Source organism: Drosophila willistoni (genome assembly GCF_018902025.1).
Source record: "Drosophila willistoni isolate 14030-0811.24 chromosome XL unlocalized genomic scaffold, UCI_dwil_1.1 Seg141, whole genome shotgun sequence".
Taxonomy (NCBI): Eukaryota; Metazoa; Arthropoda; class Insecta; order Diptera; family Drosophilidae; genus Drosophila; species Drosophila willistoni.
Window position 1 is genome coordinate 9,292,847 of NW_025814052.1, and position 21,922 is coordinate 9,314,768.

The 21,922-nt window shown below is 36.5% G+C and overlaps 3 protein-coding genes across 5 annotated transcripts; 2 read left to right on the plus strand and 1 right to left on the minus strand.

The window, feature by feature from the left end:
* Nucleotides 1–2,187: 2,187 nt before the first annotated feature.
* LOC6648721 (peptide transporter family 1) lies at nt 2,188–9,665 on the minus strand. 3 transcript variants are annotated; one of them, XM_047011342.1, is made up of 6 exons: nt 9,525–9,665; nt 9,287–9,453; nt 5,871–5,952; nt 5,536–5,764; nt 4,114–5,464; nt 2,188–4,019 (listed from the first exon to the last, which is right to left on the minus strand). In XM_047011342.1, the coding sequence occupies exons 1-6, from the start codon at nt 9,625–9,627 to the stop codon at nt 3,522–3,524; spliced, it is 2,430 nt and encodes an 809-aa protein (XP_046867298.1). In that variant the 5' UTR covers nt 9,628–9,665; the 3' UTR covers nt 2,188–3,521. The 3 variants fall into 3 exon arrangements, with proteins under 3 accessions (XP_046867298.1, XP_002071872.1, XP_015032638.1); XM_002071836.4 differs by lacking the exons at nt 9,287–9,453; nt 9,525–9,665 and adding an exon at nt 7,806–8,180; XM_015177152.3 differs by lacking the exons at nt 9,287–9,453; nt 9,525–9,665 and adding an exon at nt 6,402–6,529.
* Nucleotides 9,666–12,269: 2,604 nt separating this feature from the next.
* On the plus strand, nt 12,270–20,497 carry LOC6648722 (peptide transporter family 1). The gene is made up of 6 exons (XM_002071837.4): nt 12,270–12,482; nt 12,794–12,892; nt 17,462–17,853; nt 17,916–17,994; nt 18,061–19,064; nt 19,206–20,497. Exons 2-6 carry the CDS (start codon nt 12,874–12,876, stop codon nt 20,229–20,231), a joined length of 2,520 nt encoding a protein of 839 aa, XP_002071873.2. The 5' UTR covers nt 12,270–12,482; nt 12,794–12,873; the 3' UTR covers nt 20,232–20,497.
* A 166-nt stretch (nt 20,498–20,663) lies between these two features.
* On the plus strand, nt 20,664–21,858 carry LOC6648723 (peptide transporter family 1). The gene is made up of 3 exons (XM_002071838.2): nt 20,664–20,696; nt 20,818–21,022; nt 21,076–21,858. Exons 1-3 carry the CDS (start codon nt 20,664–20,666, stop codon nt 21,807–21,809), a joined length of 972 nt encoding a protein of 323 aa, XP_002071874.1. The 3' UTR covers nt 21,810–21,858.
* Nucleotides 21,859–21,922: the final 64 nt, after the last annotated feature.

A 21,922-nucleotide genomic window follows, 5' to 3' on the forward strand; every position in this document is an offset into this window, starting at 1 on the left:
ATGATGTCCTGTCGAAATCCGACAATGTCCTGCGGAGATATAGCCTCAAGAAAATTTTTCGTTCCTTGGCTATTAGATCCTGCCGCAGGCATTGGTTGTCATCTAAGGATGCAGGACATTACTTTTCTCGAAGAGCACCTTCTACTCAGCTAATTGAAGGACATCCCAGGACCTGCTGATGTCAGTCGATGTGGACGCAGAAGGGCATCCATCGCTTATCATGCAGGACATCTAAGATGTACAGGTAACAAATCATCTTAAAGAATTCTCAAAAATCCTTAACATTGCGAATTTATAATTCCGCCATTTTTTGCATTAAAACTTCGAAAATTAATATTTTGGCCAATTTTCGCAAAAAACCGTGATGCAAATCAATTGAAAACCTTTCTTCTTTAATTTCAATTATTGATGATAAAATGTACTTAATTCGAATGTAATTAAGATATAACATTTTTAAGTCTATTAAAAAATGTATCAAAATACTGAGCCCTGAGAAAGTAGGTAGATTGCCCGAAAATTCTACTTGGAAAATCCCCTAAATATTTTTAAGAACCCTTAGCTTTGCGAATCTAAACAAATATTAGACAAATTATAATTGCATTAAAACCCGAACATCCGTGAAGAGAGGATAACAAATACTGCATTTTGGCCAAGTTTCGATTTAAACATTTAAGAAATATGAAATATTTTGAAACTGATTCTTTCCAATCGATAAATAGCTTACACCTTAGTATCTCCATTAAAAATAAAACACATTTTTGATTAGAATTTAAATATATTTTTTTTAATTCCCGATTTGTTGATTGGCTAAAGTTGCATACTAAACACATTCGCAAAATGTAATCGGTAGGCACAACCAATAAAACCGGTAAAACCAATCTTAATTCATTATATTCCTCGGCCGATTTCCATTAATACATAATAGTTAGCCAGCCAGAAGCATTACTCGCACGCTTCGTAGACAGCATTTATATACGAATCTTTGCGTTTTTGTAAATCAGCCCAGGCGTATAACAATACATTGATTCTTTTGAAAATATGGGGAAACCGCGTATAACGCTTCCACACATTTTCTTGCATTTTCTTTTTTTTTTTTTTGTATTTTCTTTTTTTTCGCATTGCGTAAAACGTTTCATTGCAAGATTTTTTTTTTTTTTTGTTAGTACTTTTTTTTTTTTTTTTTTTTGTTAGTAGCTCTTTTTTTTCTTTTTTTTTTACCGTATTTCTAAGTTTTTTTTTAACAAAAAACTTTCGAAACACGTTTCGGTTCTACGCAATTCGAAAATTCTTTTCGCTACATTTCGGAAAACGTTTCAAAATTTTTTTTTTTTTTTTTGCTACATTTTTCGAAATAAATTTGATTTCACATATTTTAGTAGATGTGTTATTGTTGTTTGTGTGTGTGAATATGAAATATTTGTTTGTGTGTGTTTTTAGATGAATATTGTGAAATTATGAGTGTAATGAGTGAAATGACATTCGCTTTAAACGAATTTACACATGAAAATCTTCGAAAAAATAAAACTGGTTTCAAGTTTTGTTGACTACTCTCTCATCTGAAAGTAAATAGAATAGATAGAAATTGGTTAAAAATTAAAATGTACAGAATTTTTAAAGACCACCCCAAGATGATGGCAAGAATTTCTTATTTATTTTGTTTTATTTTGTTTTACTTTTTTTTTTAACCATAATTGAATTAATTTTGGTAATTCATCTTGAGGTTTAATATAATTGTGTGGAAACAAAAACTTACCTTGAAACATATATTTAAAATACAGGTCTAGTATCTGAACTATGTTCTAAACTGAATTAAAAAACTACAAATTTTTCAAAATTTCGAAAACCCCCGTTAATGATCTCAATAATCGAAAACATCTTTAGCTGAAAGCTAACTAACTTTAAATCTGTCTAGTTTCCGTCTAGTTTCTGTCAGCCTAATCTCTCCCTCCTCAAAGTCTAAAGGATGGCAGACCTTAACAACTTCCAAAAGATAAATGCCAAATAATAATTTTGTATTCAAACTTATCCGCACAACAATTGTTTTCACCTTCAATTCTGTATTCAGAACAAAAACGACATGTATTGTGCACCCTGTGGTGAGGGACTTTTTGGCCACTCAACTGTTATACACACTGAGACAACTGTTGGTATTTATTTTTCAATTTGACGCTCACTCTTCTATTTCGCTTTGCATTCCTCTGGTCTATAGCCGTCTCGCTTCTTTCCGCTTCAAATGCAAACATTTTCCCAGCTCTTCGTCGATTCGTGTGCGAGTAGGAGCGCCTTACTCGCCCGATTTCATCTCTTTCGCTTTCGTGTGATGCCACCACACACTGGCACTGTACGATTTGAAGTATGTTTTTACGCTTCATCTCTCAAGTGTCGTGTCGTGTTGGATTTTTCATTTTCCTGTGTGGCACCAAACAAAAGTCTTTCATTTGCATGCATTTTGGCAGAGCTGGCAAAATTTTTCCATAAAAAGCGTTATAGATATGTGTATACATAAGAATATGTACACGCACATAGGCTTCGACCTCGAAATGCAAAGTTAAAGTCCCTTCATAGAGCAACAGATACATGCCGAAATTTTCCAGCGCCAAGAGTTGTGAGTCATCTCAACAACAAATGACACCACAGAAAAATAGGTGCAATTAGCTGACAGAACTTTGATTTTTTTTCCACATTATCTTTTGTTTAGAACTTTTGGAAATTGCTAAGGTCTACCACTGTTTTTTTTTTTTCAAAACTAATTCACATTTTCACTATAGCTAAACTTAAAGAAAAATTATATCAATGCCTTCACACACGGGATGTGCCCGTTAGGTTGAAATGCTATTACTCGACTGATAACCGACTCGCTGAAGTTGCAACGAGGAAGACTTGGTTTCAGTCCCGAGTACTCGGCGTCTCTGACCATGGGACCTTTTACCAGGTAGATGCATGCAGATTTGCATCCCCTAATCCGGTTTGTTTTTTTTTTTCTTTTTACCAAGGGTTCTTAATTTTACAGTTTCTCAGACATGCAGCTGTCTACCTGGAAGTCTATTTTTCAAGACCTTTTCTTGCCATGCCCTTGAAAATTTTTCTCAGAAATTGTCTTCAACTACCTAACTACATTGCTTTTTTTCCTGCTGGCAATGCCGTTTTTAAATACGAGGGCAGTTCAATAAACACACACAGTAACTGTTTTTCCGTTAGGAGAGATAACTTTGTTTGCCTGCAGAGTTGCCAGACTGCACAGCCCCAAGTTGTGGGGCGCCACAAACAATTTTAATTTTCTGGCGCTGGGGCAACTCCATTCAGAGACAATTTGTCTTAACGTTGAATTTCAAAATGGGAACAGTTTCTGATTTAAAATAAATAAATATACATATATTAACAAAAATAGTTACAAAATGTACAAAAAGTATAAATAAAATCTTATTACATAAATTCGATAAAAACATATTCGATCCGTTGAATTAACATTCTGGACACATAAATATATACACAAAACAAATAAAACATATTTTAAATGCCAGTTAGGCCTCGGAATGATCGTCATCATAGGCATGATTACGATATGCTCCGTATACGGGTTCAGCTCCAGCTGATTTGCGAGGTGTGACCACAGTGTGGTCATGGATTTGTGGCTCTTCTTTAGACGCATCTTTATGTGTGTGTCCATTGCTTTCATTCTCAGTGCTCTCAGAGTGATTCGCGTACTGATAGTTGCGAGCCAGGAAAAGGAATATCATCATATCAACCAACATTAGAGTGGCAAATAAAGCAAATTCAGCCGATTGCGAATCGACAAATTTAATTTCGGCTATAACGACAACAATCATGTTACCAATGGCCACCGATAGAAGCCAACAGGCTTGCAGCACCGACTTCATGCTAGCCGGGGCCTGGGTGAACGAAAACTCCAGTCCCGTTACCGAGAACATAATCTCCGCCGCAGTCATGACAACAATTTGTGGCAGTTGCCATAGTATCGAAATCGATCGGGGGGAGACAACTTCAAACATCTTGAATTGCTGTGTTCGGCGAAATGAAACGATAATTTGATAAATATAATCGTAAAATAGAAAAATGAGAGGAAATAAAACACAATTTATTTAAGATACTCACATAGCCCGCTTGAGCATTGCCCTCCAAAAGCAGACTGTATAGTCCTCCTATTTTGGTCTCAAAGTTGGCCACCTTCTTTCCATTGATATCCACTTCCCCATAACCTTGACTGACTTTGTGTAACTGTGAGAAATTGCGCATATCGAGTGATCGGGACGAAAGACTAGAACCAGGAATCCTAAGTAAAATTGGACCCTCATCTTTGGGTGTATTAATGAGAATCCTGAGATATGTCGCACTATTTGGACTATGAATATTTGCCAAGCCATCGGCAAATTCTTCAATGTGATTTCCAATCAAAAAATAACCAATGGACTTGCCCGGATGCAAGTGTAATTTACCCTCAATGGGTGAAGAACATTTTCCTCCTCCCTGCGATGACACAGCCTTGAAGGTGTACTCCTTAGATTTGGGTAAATGTATGGCAAGATCTGACCACATGCCAAGTGGTTCGATTGAATGCTGTTCAGAAGTTCCATTAATATTCATGGTGAATTCATAGCGGCAGGGCATTCCATTATACAGTCGCAAATGGGTCATGTTGGGCTCTGTGGGGGCTGACAGTGGCGAAGGTTCTTCCATTTTCATTTCAAGTCCGGCAGAGAGGAAAAAACCCATTGCCGCTAGTAAGAGACCAATTGTAAGCTTCTGTAGAGGTCGTTTAATGCCTATCAGTTTCAGGAGAGGATAAACGACATAGTCAAACAGCGGAATGAATGCCAGAATAAGCAACGGATTGACCACTTGCATCTGATCGGGTTTGATGTGATAGCCCCAGACATCTCCATCCATGCGAGTTGCTTGGAATGTCCATCTCGATCCCTGCTGATCGAATAGAGCCCAAAAAATGGGAAATGGCAGATACAACACCAGAATTTTGGCCAAACATTTCGTTTCGTAGACCATTTGGGGTCCCACCGTTGGTTCCGCATAATCCAGGAAATGGGGCAAAGGCTCAACATTGCGTTGCTTACGCCATCCCTTATAGGCATCCGTAATGCACTGCGATACACCGAAAATCATGTTTCCGGCCGGTGGATTACAACGATAACGGCTCTTGCCGGCAATAAAGATCAGCACTGAGACCAACATCAAAACGGCTGGTACTCCAAAGGCCAGCGAAAAGCAATCGTGTTCGCCAAAGCAATGGACATCTTCTCGTAATATGGGCGTGACCGTCGTGGAGATCATCGATCCGGCGTTAATTGCAAAGTAGAACAGTGAGAAAAACTTGGCCAATTGTGCACTCTGATCGGGTAAAAGGAATTGATCCCCACCAAAGGCCGAAACGCAGGGTTTGATACCTCCAGTGCCCATGGCAATTAATAAAAGGCCTATAATAGTTACCAATCTGCAAAAGAAAGAAAAGAATCATTATTATAATCGATCCTGACGAGTAGATGCCTAAAAAATATATCTCACTTGATGGGCATTCCCTCCAATGGTACTGCTCCAAAGGATACAATCATGGCTCCAATACTGTAAACTATCGACAAATACAATATCGTTTTGTATTTGCCCATCCAACCGTCTGCAATGAGAGCTCCAACCAGTGGGAATATATAAACGAGCATTGTAAACGTGTGAAATAGCACCGTGGCAGCTTCCTCATTGTAACCGAGCTTATTGGTGAGGTACAAGACCAAAATTGCTATAATACATAAATAAATGGGAAATATTGAGTTTTGAATCTTTTGTTTTTTTTTTGGTTTTTTGAATAGTCATTTTATTTGTTATCATTCCATATATGTACTTACTGCGCATGCCATAATAGTTAAACCTTTCGCAAAACTCATTGCTGATAATGAATGCCACCGACTTGGGATATGGAATAGGTTTCTAAGGGTAAAGGAAAAAGGTAAATGGAATGATCAGACAGTTTTTACTTTTGGTTTTTTCTCATTAGTTTCTGCTTATCACGGAACGTGTAGAATCAGTCTCTGTCTGGTAAATTATCAATGCCATAAAAAAACAACAGAATGCCATATCATTCAGATGACCATCTGAATTTTTGACTTTCACTAAAATACATACATATATGCACTTACGGGTATATAATGAAGAATAGTATACTTATTAAAGCGTTAAAAATTAATAATGCTAAAAATGCTTAAAATATTAATAAAGCCGTGTTTATTATGAAAATATATAGAGATCTGTATATAGTTACTATATGTACTATATTTTTTTTATTTTTAAAATTTTTTTTTGTTCACGTATTTTAATGGCCCTTGTAACGGGTTTTTTTTTTTCTTATTGATAAGCCGCATTGTTAAAATTTTACTTACCGCCATAACTTGACAATTATCTATGCCAATTGCATTGGTCATAGTTGATCAAACTATCCTAAAATATTTGCTAAACAGATTTGATATAATCTTTTTCTCTCTCTCTATCTATCTCGCTCTGTCACAGCTTCTTCTGAGCTGTCCGATCTGGTCATGTGCCAGACAACGTTTGGATTCAAACTAAGAACAAGCTTTGGAGCTTGCCATTTTCATACCCAACTGGTAGCTTGTCTTGGCATTGACCAGGGGCGGATTAAGATACAAAAATACGAGAGACTACAAAGATAGGGCCAATTGAAATATCTCTACAACGAAAGCTTTCCGTAGCAATTCGGTATGACATCAAAAAATTAGTTATAGTAGATATTTTAAGAAAAACAATTACTTTTTATATTGTAGTCCGCCCTAGTAGTAAAATACATAATAAATGAACAAATTATATATGAACAAAACATTGCAAACAAAACAAAAAAACAATAATATTCACTATAGATTTAATGAGTGAGAGAAAAAGAGAGAGAAGCTGCATTAGAGAACGGTAAAGTGTGAACAAAGTAAACATAGATCGATTGTCTAACATTTGTCTAGACAACCCTTCTACCCTACCCCCACCAGATCAAACAACCTGTTGCCTATTTGTATGACAATGGATAAATCGAAATTATAAGTAGACGGAGGAAGATGAAGATGAAGATCGAGGGACAGGTTTCAGATTTTCCCCTCCCCCCCCCCAAAAAACAAACTTTAAGTTGAAGGTGAATAACACTAACCAATGACCGTCCGCCCGACTCTTTACCAATGGGAAAGTGGGTCAGTTATTAGTTAAGGCTTTTGCGCACACACACACACACACACACAAATCGATTCCAACCACTATGGCAAGAGACTTGAAAACCTGTAACTAACTATATATATAAATATTATATTCTATTGGAACAAGATGATATTGAATATATGTATACATATATTTGAAACGTTTTGTTTCATGAATTGATAAAAGAATGCATTATCTTTTATCAAAACTATTGTCAATTGTTTGACAACAAATTAAGCGATTTAGTCAACTTAATTAGATAATTGATGTAATTAATTTAAGCAAAAAAAAAAACAACAAAAAACGTTTGAATACTTAGCGTATATGCATGATATCATGATGATTTAATTTAATTTAATTTAGAAGGTTTTAAAGAGAAAGTCAGTAAAGGGTATTAGAAATCTAACATTGTTAATTGTTGATGGGCAAAAACCTGTTTTTTTGCGTTTGTTTGTTTTTGTTTGTTGCAATCAATCAATTTGATAGAGAGACCAATAAAAGAATTTGTCCCACATTTTATTCAAGGTCAATGCGCAAAAATGTTTCACTTTTTTTGTTTCTCTTCACTTTCGTCCACTTTTACTTCTTACCTGTTCCCGTTTCTCCACATCCATTTCAATGTGAGTTAGCTCCTTTTGCGTTTTACCGTTATCTTTTGCCATTTTTGTATGTGTATGTTGGTACTAAAACAATTAGTGTAATGCCATGCACATAACGGTAACTACATATACATATATGTGATAAAAACGACTGACAAAAAATAAAATATATATGTATGCACACTTTGGAATGCCCAAAAATTGTCGAAAATGCACGCACAACAATCACAGAAATTACAGAAATAAAAAATAACAAAATAAAAGTTAAAAAACAGACAAAAAACAGGTAAAATTGTTTCGGTGGGCAGGGAGACTGGCCCTTTGGGGGGGGTATGAACAACACAATTGCCGGACGATAAATGTTTTTCTCCACAATGCAAGCTGCGCTTTTAAAGCAACTTTTGACAAGCAAGCAACCGAAAGAACCGCAAGAAACGAAAACCAAATATTGAGAGAAAGAAATTAAATTAAATGTTGTTTGTAGAACAACAACAACAACAACAAGTAAAACAGCAGAATGCAGCAGGCACGAAAATGAGATTAGTGAACAGAAGAGAAGAAGATGGGCAAGGTAGAGAGGGTGGGCCTTCAACTAAATGAAGCTTTGACTCTCGTTTTTTTTGATGATCTCCCTCTCTCTCCCACACACTCACAGACTCTTACTCTCACCATACATACACATGTACATACATATATCCAGAGAGTGAAGCTTAGACTTAGTTTTAGGCAAACCACAAACTTCTGCCTCGACCTCTGCCGCTGCTTCTGCCTCTGCCTCTTCAGGCCTCAAGCTGGAGCTTTGACTCTCAAGTTCAATGCTGACTGCACCCACTCATCAACAAGTCACAGATATATTTTTTTAGCTACGACTTAGCCATTCATACATACTTACATACTTTGTGTGATGTACCGATGTAACTATATACAATATGTATGGAAGTGATTCATGTGGGGATTTTGTATTTTATAGATTTGCACTTGACTGTCATTGCATTACATGTGCCTTGAAATAAGTAAGTTTATTGTAATATTAATATGTAGTTGTTTTACTTATCAATAGTTGACATCTTATCACAAAAGAATGTTGCAACGAAGGCAACTTGACCCTTTTTATCTAATGTCTAATGCACTTTTCCATTACATCAATATTTACACAATCTCAATATCTGTTTACATATGTAGATAATTCGGATACACACATACATACATACATACATACATACATACATACATACATACATACATACATATGTACCTACAAACTTTCTTTAAGTTTTTCTTGGAAAAGTAAATAAACTAAAGATTTACCCATTATTGATTTCATTTTAAAAGTTTTATAATATTGTAAATAATGCGATGACAAATTTATAGACCTTATTGCTTGGTTTTTCACCAACAAAAATACACAGTTAAGAGCCGATTAAAACAATTATCTAACAAACAATATACATATATGTACTTGATTCGCTTACCCTTTTATGTCGATGAGAAGAAGTGCTTTCATGGATCTCAGATTTTGCATCATCATCATCTCGAGCAAACTGATCTGTTCTATCTAAACCTCCGTAAAGGCGTCGTCGCCTATCTTGATCATTATAGTTATCATAACCAACACCATTAAGTAGGGGAATACCAAACACTGCACGAAATGGGTATTATTATTATTATTATTATTGCATAGTGAAAATTAGACACTCTGCCAACACTTGCGTTGATTGTCTATATCGGAGGAATAGCTTGATTCTGGATTACGAATAGGTCGTGGATTGCGTTTGGAATTTGATAAATTTTGTGACTTCAAACTTAGATACATTGTATTCAAACAATTTATTGACAAACTACTCTTAGAGCATGTACATATTTGTATACTAGAAGCCAATCATAATTTCAATTCAGAGAATAAACAAACTGTGCATACTCTGTTATCAGTAGAGTTGTCTATATCAAGATAACACATAACACACATTGCCGATGGGCGATGGGCGATTGCAATGACTGACGCAGCAAAATTGACCAAAAACCATCATCATTCTCAATAGTCTCGAGTATTGGGCACTTAAGAGCACAATTCATGCTTTACTACATACATATATTCCTGATGATGTCTGAGCCATGGCCTAATATCAATATCTAACCATTTTCAAATTTCGTTTTTTATTTATAGCCCTGTTACCTAAACCTGATGAGGCAAAGTGCGTTTTAGCCTGCTGGCTAATCTATTTTATTTAGGTACATAAGTATGTACATACATATCTACATCAGTTTCATCTAATCACTGTATTTGTTGTCACCTGATCAACTGATCGGCTTAACGATCTAATTGAGTCTATAAAAACTTAAGCGGGAATATTCAGGATATATATTTTGATGGATTTCTATATGCATGCATTTGTTGTGAAAAATTTATTGTCTGCACACCAATCAATTGACTTATGAACCCTATACATGAACATATATGTATGTATATGTATTTATAAATGTATCTTTAACATGCAATCACGTGTAATAGTTTTAATTAAATGTTACCCAATCTCAATCATATAATCAAGCATTTGCAATAAAAGTGTCAAGTCAAGTTACTCACTTATTTTGTTGTTGTTGTTGTATAGCTTAGCAAATGACAAATCATAAAAATCGAAAGCACTGAGAAAGAAGAAATGGCATAACCCAAACAGCAACAACAACAACAACAACAACAGCAGCAACTATAGCAATACATATGTTTGTAATCTGTTATTTATCGCTCCAAATGGCAATAACAATGTACCTACATATACCACGACTTATGTATATACATATATATATGTACATGTGTTGTACCTGCTTGTGGACTATATGGTTATAATTATAGGGTAATCATAAATACTATTTGCAGTTATCGACAAATGCGACAATGGCGATTAAGTCAATAAAAAGAAATAGAAACAAGAAATGAACCAATCAGCCCGATTAGTTTTTTTTGGTTGGTACTAAGACTTGGCATCGGCTTGTTTAACAGATCGTTGGTTTTTGTTTTTTGAGGAGGTCGAATTAAATTTATAAGAAACTTTTAATTTACAATCCCCTAGTAACAGTCAGTAACCAATAACCATAACAGGGTCCAATGCTAAGTTTCGGTTTAAAAACAAAATTTAGTTAGTTTCATGTTTTTATCTGCAAGATTAAGCCGAATAGTTCAAACAATATCTGCTATTGATAGATACCCTTCTTGCACAAAAGGGTATTAGAAAACTAATGAGATGTGTTTGCCATGCAGAAAAGATGAGACCCCGAAAATGTACATATATATATTCTTGATCGGTATGACCAGGTGACTCAATATAACCATGTACGTCTCAATCTTAATGAAATTGGGTTTATTATCAAATGTAGATCGAATGTACAGAAACGAATGCTTGTTAAAGGGTCAGACACGCATCCTGGTATTAATCCAGTGGGCTTAAACCTTAGATCTCTTCCTGTTCATCTTACATGCATATACATAACAATAATAAGGTTTTTTTAAAGAAACACCACTTCTTAAGGGTTTATATCTAGTCAAAAAGCTCAAAAAAGCCAATTTTTTAAGAAGTTTTTCTTACTTTCCTTTTAATTTATAAAATTAAAAATTTCGTGCACATTTTTTGACATACATACATAATTTTAAAAGGCTCCGTAGATCCTCTAAAAGAAGATTTTAAACGGTGACCATCATATCTTTGGACTGGATCATCCAAAATGAAAAAAAAACCAAACGTCATTTGTTTCACAAATATAGAAAATTTCAGGTAGCGGCTGGAATAAGCAAAAATAATTTGTTGTTGACGCGCTTGTTAAAAAGCCATAAAACCTAAAATACTGTCAATATTGTTATAAAAATTTAACAGCATACTTTTAAAATATAACAAAATTCGAGATATAACCCCTTAAAACCAATTTAAGGTTTTTAGAGTGTATTAATTTCGTTGAGATTTTTTGATATTTTTTACTTTTTTGCTGCTTTTTGAGGTGATGATAAGCAAGTTGAGAGGCGAAAACATTTAATAAATGATTGGGCCTGTCGAGAGCGAGTCTCAGACAGAGCGGATGAGATAATTTAGATAGGGATATAGATAGATGTAGATACTGAAAACACACACACACATACAGAGACAATGATGATGAGGATGATAGATGATGACGATGATCCGACACATGTATAGACATGTCATAAATTATGGCCGACTAGCTTATTTAGCTCAGCCAGAAACTGGGCCGTAAATACTTCAGAATTGGCGATAACTGTTCAATGGGTTTTTGGGCTTATCATCCAAATCAATCCCCAAACACACACACACACACACACACAAAACACCTTCACATAAGGCACGCGCGCAGTCGCAGCGACGCCGACGCGAAGTGCAACTTCGGCTAGCTGTAACTTGACTGTGACATCAGTCGCAGAGCCAGTCACAGTCACAGTCAGCAGATTCAGTCAGTCAGTCTGTTGATCACCGCTGGCGAACTTGGATGCGCGTTTCTCCCCTTTCGTTTTCGTTGTAGTGTGTGTGTGTGTGTGTGTGTGCGTTTTGTGTCCCGTGCCGTTTCGCCGCAGTTTTTTCACCTGTAGAGTGTACTACTTGTCGTCGTTATTATTGTTGTTAAATATAAAGCACATACATACATATATTCCTCAATGCTTTTCTTAATGTGAGTGAGCCAAGGAATGCAAATTACTTTGCAACGAACAAACAGAGAACAGAGAAAATACTATAATGTTTACACATTACACATCTCTCAATTATTATTAACGAAATCTGGTCCGGCCCGTTTCAGTCCGTTGGCCGCGTCTCGACGACGATCGATGACCGTTAAAGTGATTCAAAAATCCTTTTCTTTTTTTGTTTTTGTTGTTTAAAGTGTTTGTTACATTTTTCTTTTTTTTTAAATTTTTAATTATAATATTATCATTATTTGCATTATAATTTATCCAACACACAAAAATTCGGTTTATTTTCAAGTGAGGCCTGACGGATTAATAGCTAACCACCAGAGCCGGGCTTAGAAACCCCAAAAAAAAACAAAAAAAAAAACGGAAAACATGACGGACAATGAAAATGGTATTTACAATTTGTTTATATTATAATTAAGTCTATATTGTTTTTGCAATTTAATTTTAATGCTAAAATTATGATTTATAGAGAACCTTCCTTTGTTTATTTTTTTTTTTTTTAGTTTTTCACATTATATAAATTGCTGATTATAAAACAGTCTTTAAAACAAATGTTATATACTTAGGTATGCCTAGAAACCTTTCATTGTTCTTAGTGGCACAACTTTGCTTTCTATCTGTCTTTTCACTTATAACTATTATCTTTCTAATCGCCGTAAAATACCCTCTTTAAAGTACCCTTCAGAATGTGAATTAACAGTCACAACAGTTCAGTGGCGGATCTAGCAGTCAGATGGTGATGAATCGCTGTTTTTTTTTTACATCTCACCAATTAGTCAAGCATAACGCATACGCACTGTATGACAGCTAAACTTATAATAGCTTAGCATAATCATTAGAGCACAAAAGCAAGAGTATACCAAACTATTTTAAGAACTAGTAAGCCCTATTTGTAGGAGACTTTGGTAGAAAACCCTCTAGAATGGCAATTGTTATATCTTACTGCCTTTGCTAAAACCAGCTGTGAATCACAACTAAATGAATTGAAAAACAATAAATATTCTTTGGCAAAGAATGTCAACAAAAACTAATGTTTTTCGGTCCACCCTATGGGGCTCTAGGCCCGGATCTACTGCCGATTTTAAAGTGAATCCGTCACTGAATTGAAAGCCAGGTTAGAGGGTCGCTTACTACCAAAATTGTTAGCTGTTTGTCAATGAGAGTTTGTGTGATTTGCATATACCTGCATACACATGTATATCTATGGCTTTACCAATGTCAAAATCAACATTTGCATAATCATACAAGCGATCGCAAAATTTACTTCATTTGGTATTCCACCAACGCCTTAAGACTGACAAATCGCACTGATTTGGCTACATCATTACTTACTTAGCCCCCAAAATTGAACCGAGCGACAACAGGTATTTGCAATTACTTGAGAACTCGAGCACAAGTTGATATTCGCAGAATTTTGACACAAGCAAAGGAGATAAGCCCCAACCCCGCCCCCCACTACAACACCACCACCACCACCACCACCAATCATATCATTCAGGCACTTGGCCTTTTCACAATAGCGACTACCAATATCAACTGCCAATTAAACAGGAACAAGACAATCAATCATACAAAACAAATATTAGGAAATGTGTCAAGTGTCTCCAATGAGATATAAAAACAACTCTTGAATGGAGTCACAGAAATTGAGAAGTTTTTTTTTGCATTTAAAGTGAATGATGTCTGGATACATAGGTACATATATGTATATAGGGGAGTAAAATTTCTAATTCTAAAGTTGTTTTTGGGATATTTTAGATTAGTATTTCCATTGTTTTATAAGCTCATATCGTCTATCAAAGTTATGGCGATAATAAACTGACTTGTGGCTTAATCGCTTGTAAATCAGTTAACACGGGCAAACCAAACGCAGTTTGCCGACAATCTCTGATAAGGCTAGAATTGAAATTGCATATACCTACATATACATATACATATATATATATATAGTACAGGTATATAGGACGAAGGTGACAAATTTACGGCTGATATGAAAAGGCAATAATCTGAATTTTTTTTTTGTTTTGGCGCACTAGTTGAGCAAACAAATCAAAAAAAAAAAAAAAGAAATTCATTCATTCAAAAAAAAAAAAAAAAAAAAAAAACAAAAATTCTAGAATGTCTTGAAAGAATAATACCAACACAAAACTATATACATATACATATATATTTATGTATGTATGTAGGTGAAATGTGCCTTATAACTTAAGATAAGATTAAACTCTTTTTTTTTTTTGTTAAGCACATAGCATAACTTTGACGTATATGTATATGTATGTATGTATGTATTGTAATGTTTAAGTAGATCAATTTACGTATCACCTACTTACATAGTTTATAATGTATTTTCGAACTATCAAGTAATAGGCATGTCATTTCATTCATTAAAATTATGATTGGCATAAGTGTGTGCATGTTTAATTTTGGTCACATATTTTGTTAATTTTGTTTGACTTCAAACATTTACCGCCATGAATTGAATCGAAGTGTCGATCAAGTGTGTGTTTTGATAATGTTAAAGGTATGTAGATATGACTGACTGACGGACGGACCAACCAACCAACCAACCAAACGAACGGACGGATATGAAAGCAAGTAATTAGGTATGTATGTATGTTGCCTATTGCCTAATGGCTGTCATAAAAGTTGATAAACTAACGATAATGCGTTTGGGATTACCCATCGATACATACAACATACATTAGTCTAAACTACAATTGAACAACTACTGAAGGTTGAAGTAAAGTTTGAACCGGCCGTTGGATTGACCTGCATATTAGAGCGGCTTAGTTCTTAGATCCAGGCAATCTATTTTCCTATTATTCCAATGCGTGTGATTAGTTTAGCTGGGCACACCGTGCGTATACGTTATTATTGACTTAGTGATGGAAAGGGCATAGGGCGACAATGACTGTAAATCCGCCACTGGCCTTAGGCCTTGTATATAATGAGATAAAATAAAGTCAGTAAGTCGTCGCATCGACTTTGGTATACCATGCACCAAGTAAGTTAACCATTTTAGCCCTTATTTGTGAATCTTTTTGTATATGTATGTATAAACATAATGGGAAAATTTATAATTGCTTTTAAATTAAGTAGAAATGTTTGATGTAAATAAATTTGATGATCGTTGCCAAAGTTAATAACGTTAACGGTAAACTAATAAAGCTATTAAGCCCTTTGCCTCAATTTTCTTTTCACAATTTTCCATACTTCATTGCCTCCATGTATATTACAAAAATGGTTAATCTCTATAAATATTTAAGGGTTAGGTATAAAAACCAATCATGGGCAAACATAGACTATCTCGCTGCCTTTAAATTTGGCAAACTAATAAATATTGATAAGAAATATTAATGTACTAAATTTGATTGCCATAAGCAGGGTGAACTACAAAAATATTTGGTTTATTCCAGATCGTATAAAAACGATTTGCAAACGAAATGTTTCAATTTTTTTGGAATTTTTAAATATAAATTTTTAATAAGTCAAGACATAAGACAATTTCTAACCGATATAAGGAAGTTTTACATCAATTAAATAGCAATTTAATTAATTTCGAATCGATTTTTGAAAAACTTTATTACTTTTTACGAAATTGGCAAACAATTTATTTCTCGAGATTTAAATGCAGATTAAATGGTGATAATAAATACATGAATTTTTCAAATACAAAAACCAAAAATTGACAAAATTAGAGCTTAATGAAAATAAAGTTTATTGGAATATAAGAAGATATCAAACTGATAATTAGCGTGCTTTACATTCCAATTAAAAATTACTTTTAAATACATTAAAAAAAAAAGAGATATCAGCTTTGAAAATTAGTTGAATTCGCAAAGTAAAAAGTTCAACAAAATGTTTAAGAATTTTTCAAATTAAAACATTTGCTTCCCTGCCTTCTATTTGATTAATCTGGCCCTGTCCCTTATAGTCACCAATATCTAGACGTTTATAAAAAAGTATTAACAAAATGACTTGACTAAATCTGCTATAAATAACATCTAAGCCAAAAAAAATTCAACAAGAAATTTAGAAAATGTTTAATTCTTTAAGCTTTCGCATTGTCAGTTCAAAAAAACATCCAAAGAAAATAATGAAAATCGTTTAAGAACAAAAAATAAAAATTCCCTACAAAAAGGATATTTTAAAACTTCATAAAAATCGAATGGACGCCTCCTGTTGTTCTGTTCCACCATTTTATCCTCTATATACATATGTAGATGAATGGTAACTAAAGCTAAGCAAAGGATCTTCCTGACCATGTCCCTGTCCAATGACGCTTTTTAGCTCTTCATTCTGGTAAGAAGAGTCGGATATTTGAGTGCATTTCGATCTTCCTGTTCATGTCGTTGTCCAATGACGGGTTTCGGTCTTCATTTTGGTGGGAAGAATCGAACATTTGAGTTCATTTTGGTTGGGGGAAATTCCTCCCCCCACTGTTCACCCAACGAGGTTCCGCCACTGGCTCAAATGTCACGAGCTTCAATCGGGAGTTCCAAACGCTGATCCATTTTCAGTATACAAGTACCTAAAAAAGGTATTCACACACATTTCATTCGAGACAATTCAGTGTACGATTATCTCTATTTCGGGCTAGGCTTCTATATCTGGTATTATCATTATAGTAAATGTCTGATGACTCTGACGTTGACTTTATGACAGCAGCACGACAGATTTTCTAATGCGTTTTAATTTATGCTGAGCATTAAGTTCACACACCTTCTGAGGTGAGAAAGATGGAGTAGGATGAGAAGGAAGAAGCGGAGGAGGGGATAGGGGAGATAGTGGGAGGGTCTGTGAATATTATTTCAATCTGATGAAATGCCACCAAAAGATCAGTAGTAATCGCAATGGCAGAGCTGCATGAGATAGTACCGCTCTTAGGTTAATTCTTGAATCGAAAATTAAATGAAATGTAATAAGTTTCTACAATTTTTCTCCTCTCCTTTTGCAGAGATCAAGGCTGCATCTTCGGATATAACCAGCGAGCCTCAAAGTGTTGTTGAAGCTACTCCCACTGCACAACCCATCGAAGTAGTAGAAGTGGCAAAACCAACCGCCGAGCCAGTCATTGAAGCAGCAGCCCCTCCACAGGAATCACCTGTTGTAGTACCTGAAGTAACATCTATTGCCGCACCCATCGATGCCGATGCCCAGACGAATGGCACAGCTCTGGTTGAGTCCAGGAAGGAACCTCCAGTTGATGCCGATGGCCAGACGAATGGCACAGCTCTAGTTGAGTCCAGGAAGGAACCTCCGAAAAAAATTGATCCCGATCAGAATGGCAAGGATCCTAATGAGTCAAATAGCTTGGCCAATGTATCGGAAGCAGAGGGCCAACAAAAGGTAAAATTCGAAATTCCAACCCCCTCGCCACAAAACATAATGGTAATAACCTGTCTTTGTAGAAATATCCATACCCGAAATCCGTATTCTTTATTATCAGCAATGAATTCTGTGAACGTTTCAACTATTATGGCATGCGAAGTGAGTGATCGAATTTGTTTAATGTCCTTGAATAAATAACAAAATGTCTTCTCTTATTCATTGCAGCTGTCTTGGTTCTCTTCCTAAAGAGTGCGCTGGACTACTCGGAAGACACGGCCACGGTTGTTTTCCATGTTTTCACCATGTTTGTGTATTTCCTTTGTGTATTCGGTGCCATAATTTCGGACTCTTGGCTTGGAAAATTCAAGACTATTTTATATCTATCGTTGGTGTATATTTGTGGTTCTGTTCTGCTAACTCTGGGTGCCATTGGTCCACTCAATTTACCGATGGAGACATTTACCATGCTGGGACTTGCATTGATAGCCCTGGGATCTGGTGGCATAAAACCATGTGTCTCCGCCTTTGGTGGCGATCAATTCAAGATGCCAGAACAGGTGAAACAAATCACATCGTTCTTTTCGGTCTTCTATTTCGCAATCAATGCTGGCTCATTGATTTCGACATCGGTGACGCCAATTCTACGTGAAGATATCTCCTGTTTCGATGACATCAACTGTTATCCGTTGGCCTTTGGTGTGCCAGCCATATTGATGATCGTATCGGTGATCATATTCGTTCTGGGTCGCCCATTGTATAAGATCAAGCCACCAGCAGGCAATATGGTGGTCTTAGTGTGCAGCACCATTTGGACAGCATTGACGACCAAGTGCAAGGAAAAGAAGACAAATCCCCGGGAACATTGGCTAGATTATGCGGACAAGAAACATGATCGTCAGCTAATCGATGATGTTAAAGTGTTGATGCGTGTGCTGTTCCTTTATTTGCCATTGCCCGTGTTCTGGGCATTGTTCGATCAACAGGGCTCACGTTGGACCTTCCAGGCAACGCGTATGGACGGTGACATGGGATCATGGGACATTAAGCCCGATCAATTGCAAGTGCTCAATCCGTTGCTCATTCTCGTCTTTATACCTCTCTACGATGTGGCCTTCTATCCGGCATTGAGATTAGTTGGCATTCGACGTCCATTACAGAAATTGACCATGGGTGGAATATTGGCTGGCGTGGCTTTTATTATTTCCGGCGTGGTCGAGTTAAGTCTTGAGGTAAGTCCGGTACTCTCTTAACTCCTGCACTCTCACACCTTTTCACTTTTCCGAATTTTCTGTTTCTCTTGCACACTTTTGCTTACACGCTCTTTCTCTTTCTTGATTTCTCTCCGTTCCGTTTTGGGGTCGTTTTTTTAGAAAACATATCCCACCTTGCCTTCAGCCCAGAATGTTCAGCTGCGAGTTTTCAATACCGAAAACTGTGCGTACACCTTCAACTTCAACTCAACTGCAGAACAGACTGGCCTAATATTCAATGTGGGCCCCTATGAGGTTTATACCAACAAGGATGTCTATGTCGATGGCACTGAGGATTTGCCATACACAATCAGCTCAACCAATCCGGATTGTTACAATTTTGACAATGGCAACCTACGCCATACATTTACAGATGCCACAGCCTGGTCGTTAATCCTCAATTCGGCGAATACGACAGAAGCGGCATTCTGGGTGGAAGACTTTGTGAATAAACCATCTGATGGACATCCATTGGTCCGCAATATAGCCAATATTGATCCCACAAGTAAGATTGTCTGGAGAACTACAAAAGGTGTGGACGGGTATGATGACTATGCAAACGAAACACAGCTCACAAAATTGACATCCACCACATATGATGTACTTGTTAACGATCAGCTGGTAGACACCTACAGAATTCACACCGGCGGTGTATACACTCTTATAGTGAGTGGAAATGACGCAACTGGCTATACGAGCAACATTAATGAGATCACTGAACCCAATTCCATGAACATATTATGGCTAATTCCCCAGTATGTGATTATGACACTGGGCGAAGTTATGTTCTCGGTGACCGGTTTGGAGTTCTCATATGCCCAAGCACCGCCTAGCATGAAGTCGGTCCTGCAGGCCTGTTGGCTGCTCACCGTGGCCTTTGGCAATGTCATTGTGGTCATTATTGCTGAAGCTGCCATCTTTGACTCCCAAGCCTCTGAGTTCTTCTTATTCGCTGGCCTTATGTTTGCTGATATGCTGCTCTTTATGTTCATTGCTTATGCCTATAAGCCCAATGATCCAAATAAAACGGTCGATGAGGCCGAAAAGCCGCTGGCACTAAGTGACGGCAATGATGATGCTGGTAGAAGTGAAATACCTCCGCTAGAGAACGGTGTGGATAACAAGGGCAAGGACATCAATGAGTAATAAAGCTCTTTTTCCTTCTGTATTATACACATATATATATGTGTTATTGCCAAAAATGAAAAAAAAAAAACAACAACAACAACCTTCCATTTTGTATGTTCATCCCCACCCCCATACCCCCATACCCTGTTCACCCTTTTACAATGTAAGTATGAAGTGTGACACACAAAAGTAACATGTTCGGATGCTCCGGACACCGTTGTTATAATATGACAAGACATTCTTTCTAGTTAATCTACTGAATAAAATATAATCTTTATACTAAACTCTATGCCTAATCTTTTGCCCCCTAAACTATGCTTTTGTGCACATTTTGATATGTTCGGGTAATGTAATAGCCAATAAGCGTCTTAAAAACCAAAGAAACAAGTACTAAAATTGGGGAATGCAAACGATACAGCAACTGAAATAGGATTAAAAAGAAGAAATGAGATGCCTGAGAGCCATTTCTCACTTTGTGCAGTTGTAATTCCCAACTGGTTCTAGCCTTGTGTAGAGTTCGAGAACGTATTTTCGGGTTTCCGGCTATGTAACGCTTGCATTCCCTTTTAAAAGAAATTAGCTATCATTAGCTCGCTCCTTACAGCGCACTTATCCGGTGATTGCATCGGCGGGCAACACACAATTCCGTATCTTTAATGGAATTCCCGATTGTGACTATCGCCTAAGCACTAATTTAGCTGCACGCAACAATTTCACACTGAATGGTCTGGACTTTTATTATAGTGGCAGTATAGATACCATTAATGGGACATACACACTAACCTATAGCATTGAGACCTTAACCGAAGGTGAGTGGCTACTCCTCCTCTTCGTTCTTACTTTAAATTTGATTGCTTGTTAGGCTGTCGCCAATTGGAGGGGGGCACCCAGCAGCTCTATGAGGCGAAGGCTCATACATTGTTTCTGCGACCCAATCAGATAATTGGTAAATATTGGTACGAGGATGATATACAAAAATCAAACAAATCCTTAGCCCATGTCCGGACGCTGGCTAATTTATTGGCCACCACAAAGATCGTATGGACAGAGGTGAAGACATCCAACACAGCTCTCGAAATACAGGCACGAAATCATGAATTGTATGAATTGAGCACAGTTCAGTATGTGGTAACCGTCGGCGAGTATCAAGTGGCCCAAGTGAATCTTCGTCCTGGCGGTGTGTACTCTCTAGTGATTGGCTCAGGGCAAAATGGATATGTGGCAAGCATGTTCGAGGTAACCCAACCGAATTCCATAAGTATGCTCTGGTTGGTGCCACAGTATGTGATTATGACACTGGGTGAGGTTATGTTCTCGGTAACCGGGCTAGAGTTTTCCTATTCCGAGGCTCCTACCAGTATGAAGTCGGTGCTGCAGGCTTGCTGGCTGCTAACGGTGGCCTTTGGCAATGTCATTGTTGTGATTGTGGCCGAATTGAAGTTCTTTCAATCACAGGCTAACGAGTTCTTCTTATTTGCTGGACTTATGTTTGTGGATATGTTAATATTCATGTGGGTAGCCTATTTCTATATACCAAATAATGGCCAAGAGAGCAGTGCTCATGGTCGACGGCATGACGAGGATAAGTTGGACTAAAATATTTACCAATGCCTCGTTATTTATCAGTATTGATTATAAATATTTTTACCTATCTTCTTTTTTTTTTGTGTAATAAATATCCATGTTGAATTCAAATGTAACTGTTTTTA

Coding starts and splice junctions, on each gene's coding strand:
- LOC6648721 (XM_047011342.1), bottom strand. CDS start 9,627: ATGTATCTAAGTTTGAAGTCACAAAATTTATCAAATTCCAAACGCAAT. Junction 9,454..9,524: donor CTCCGATATAGACAATCAAC/GCAAGTGTTGGC, acceptor CATTTCGTGCAG/TGTTTGGTATTCCCCTACTT. Junction 5,765..5,870: donor TAACTATTATGGCATGCGCA/GTAAGTACATAT, acceptor TATGTATTATAG/CAATTTTGGTCTTGTACCTC.
- LOC6648722 (XM_002071837.4), top strand. Junction 17,995..18,060: donor CAACTATTATGGCATGCGAA/GTGAGTGATCGA, acceptor TATTCATTGCAG/CTGTCTTGGTTCTCTTCCTA. Junction 19,065..19,205: donor TGGTCGAGTTAAGTCTTGAG/GTAAGTCCGGTA, acceptor TCGTTTTTTTAG/AAAACATATCCCACCTTGCC.
- LOC6648723 (XM_002071838.2), top strand. CDS start 20,664: ATGCCTGAGAGCCATTTCTCACTTTGTGCAGTT. Junction 20,697..20,817: donor ATTTCTCACTTTGTGCAGTT/GTAATTCCCAAC, acceptor CGCTCCTTACAG/CGCACTTATCCGGTGATTGC. Junction 21,023..21,075: donor CATTGAGACCTTAACCGAAG/GTGAGTGGCTAC, acceptor ATTGCTTGTTAG/GCTGTCGCCAATTGGAGGGG.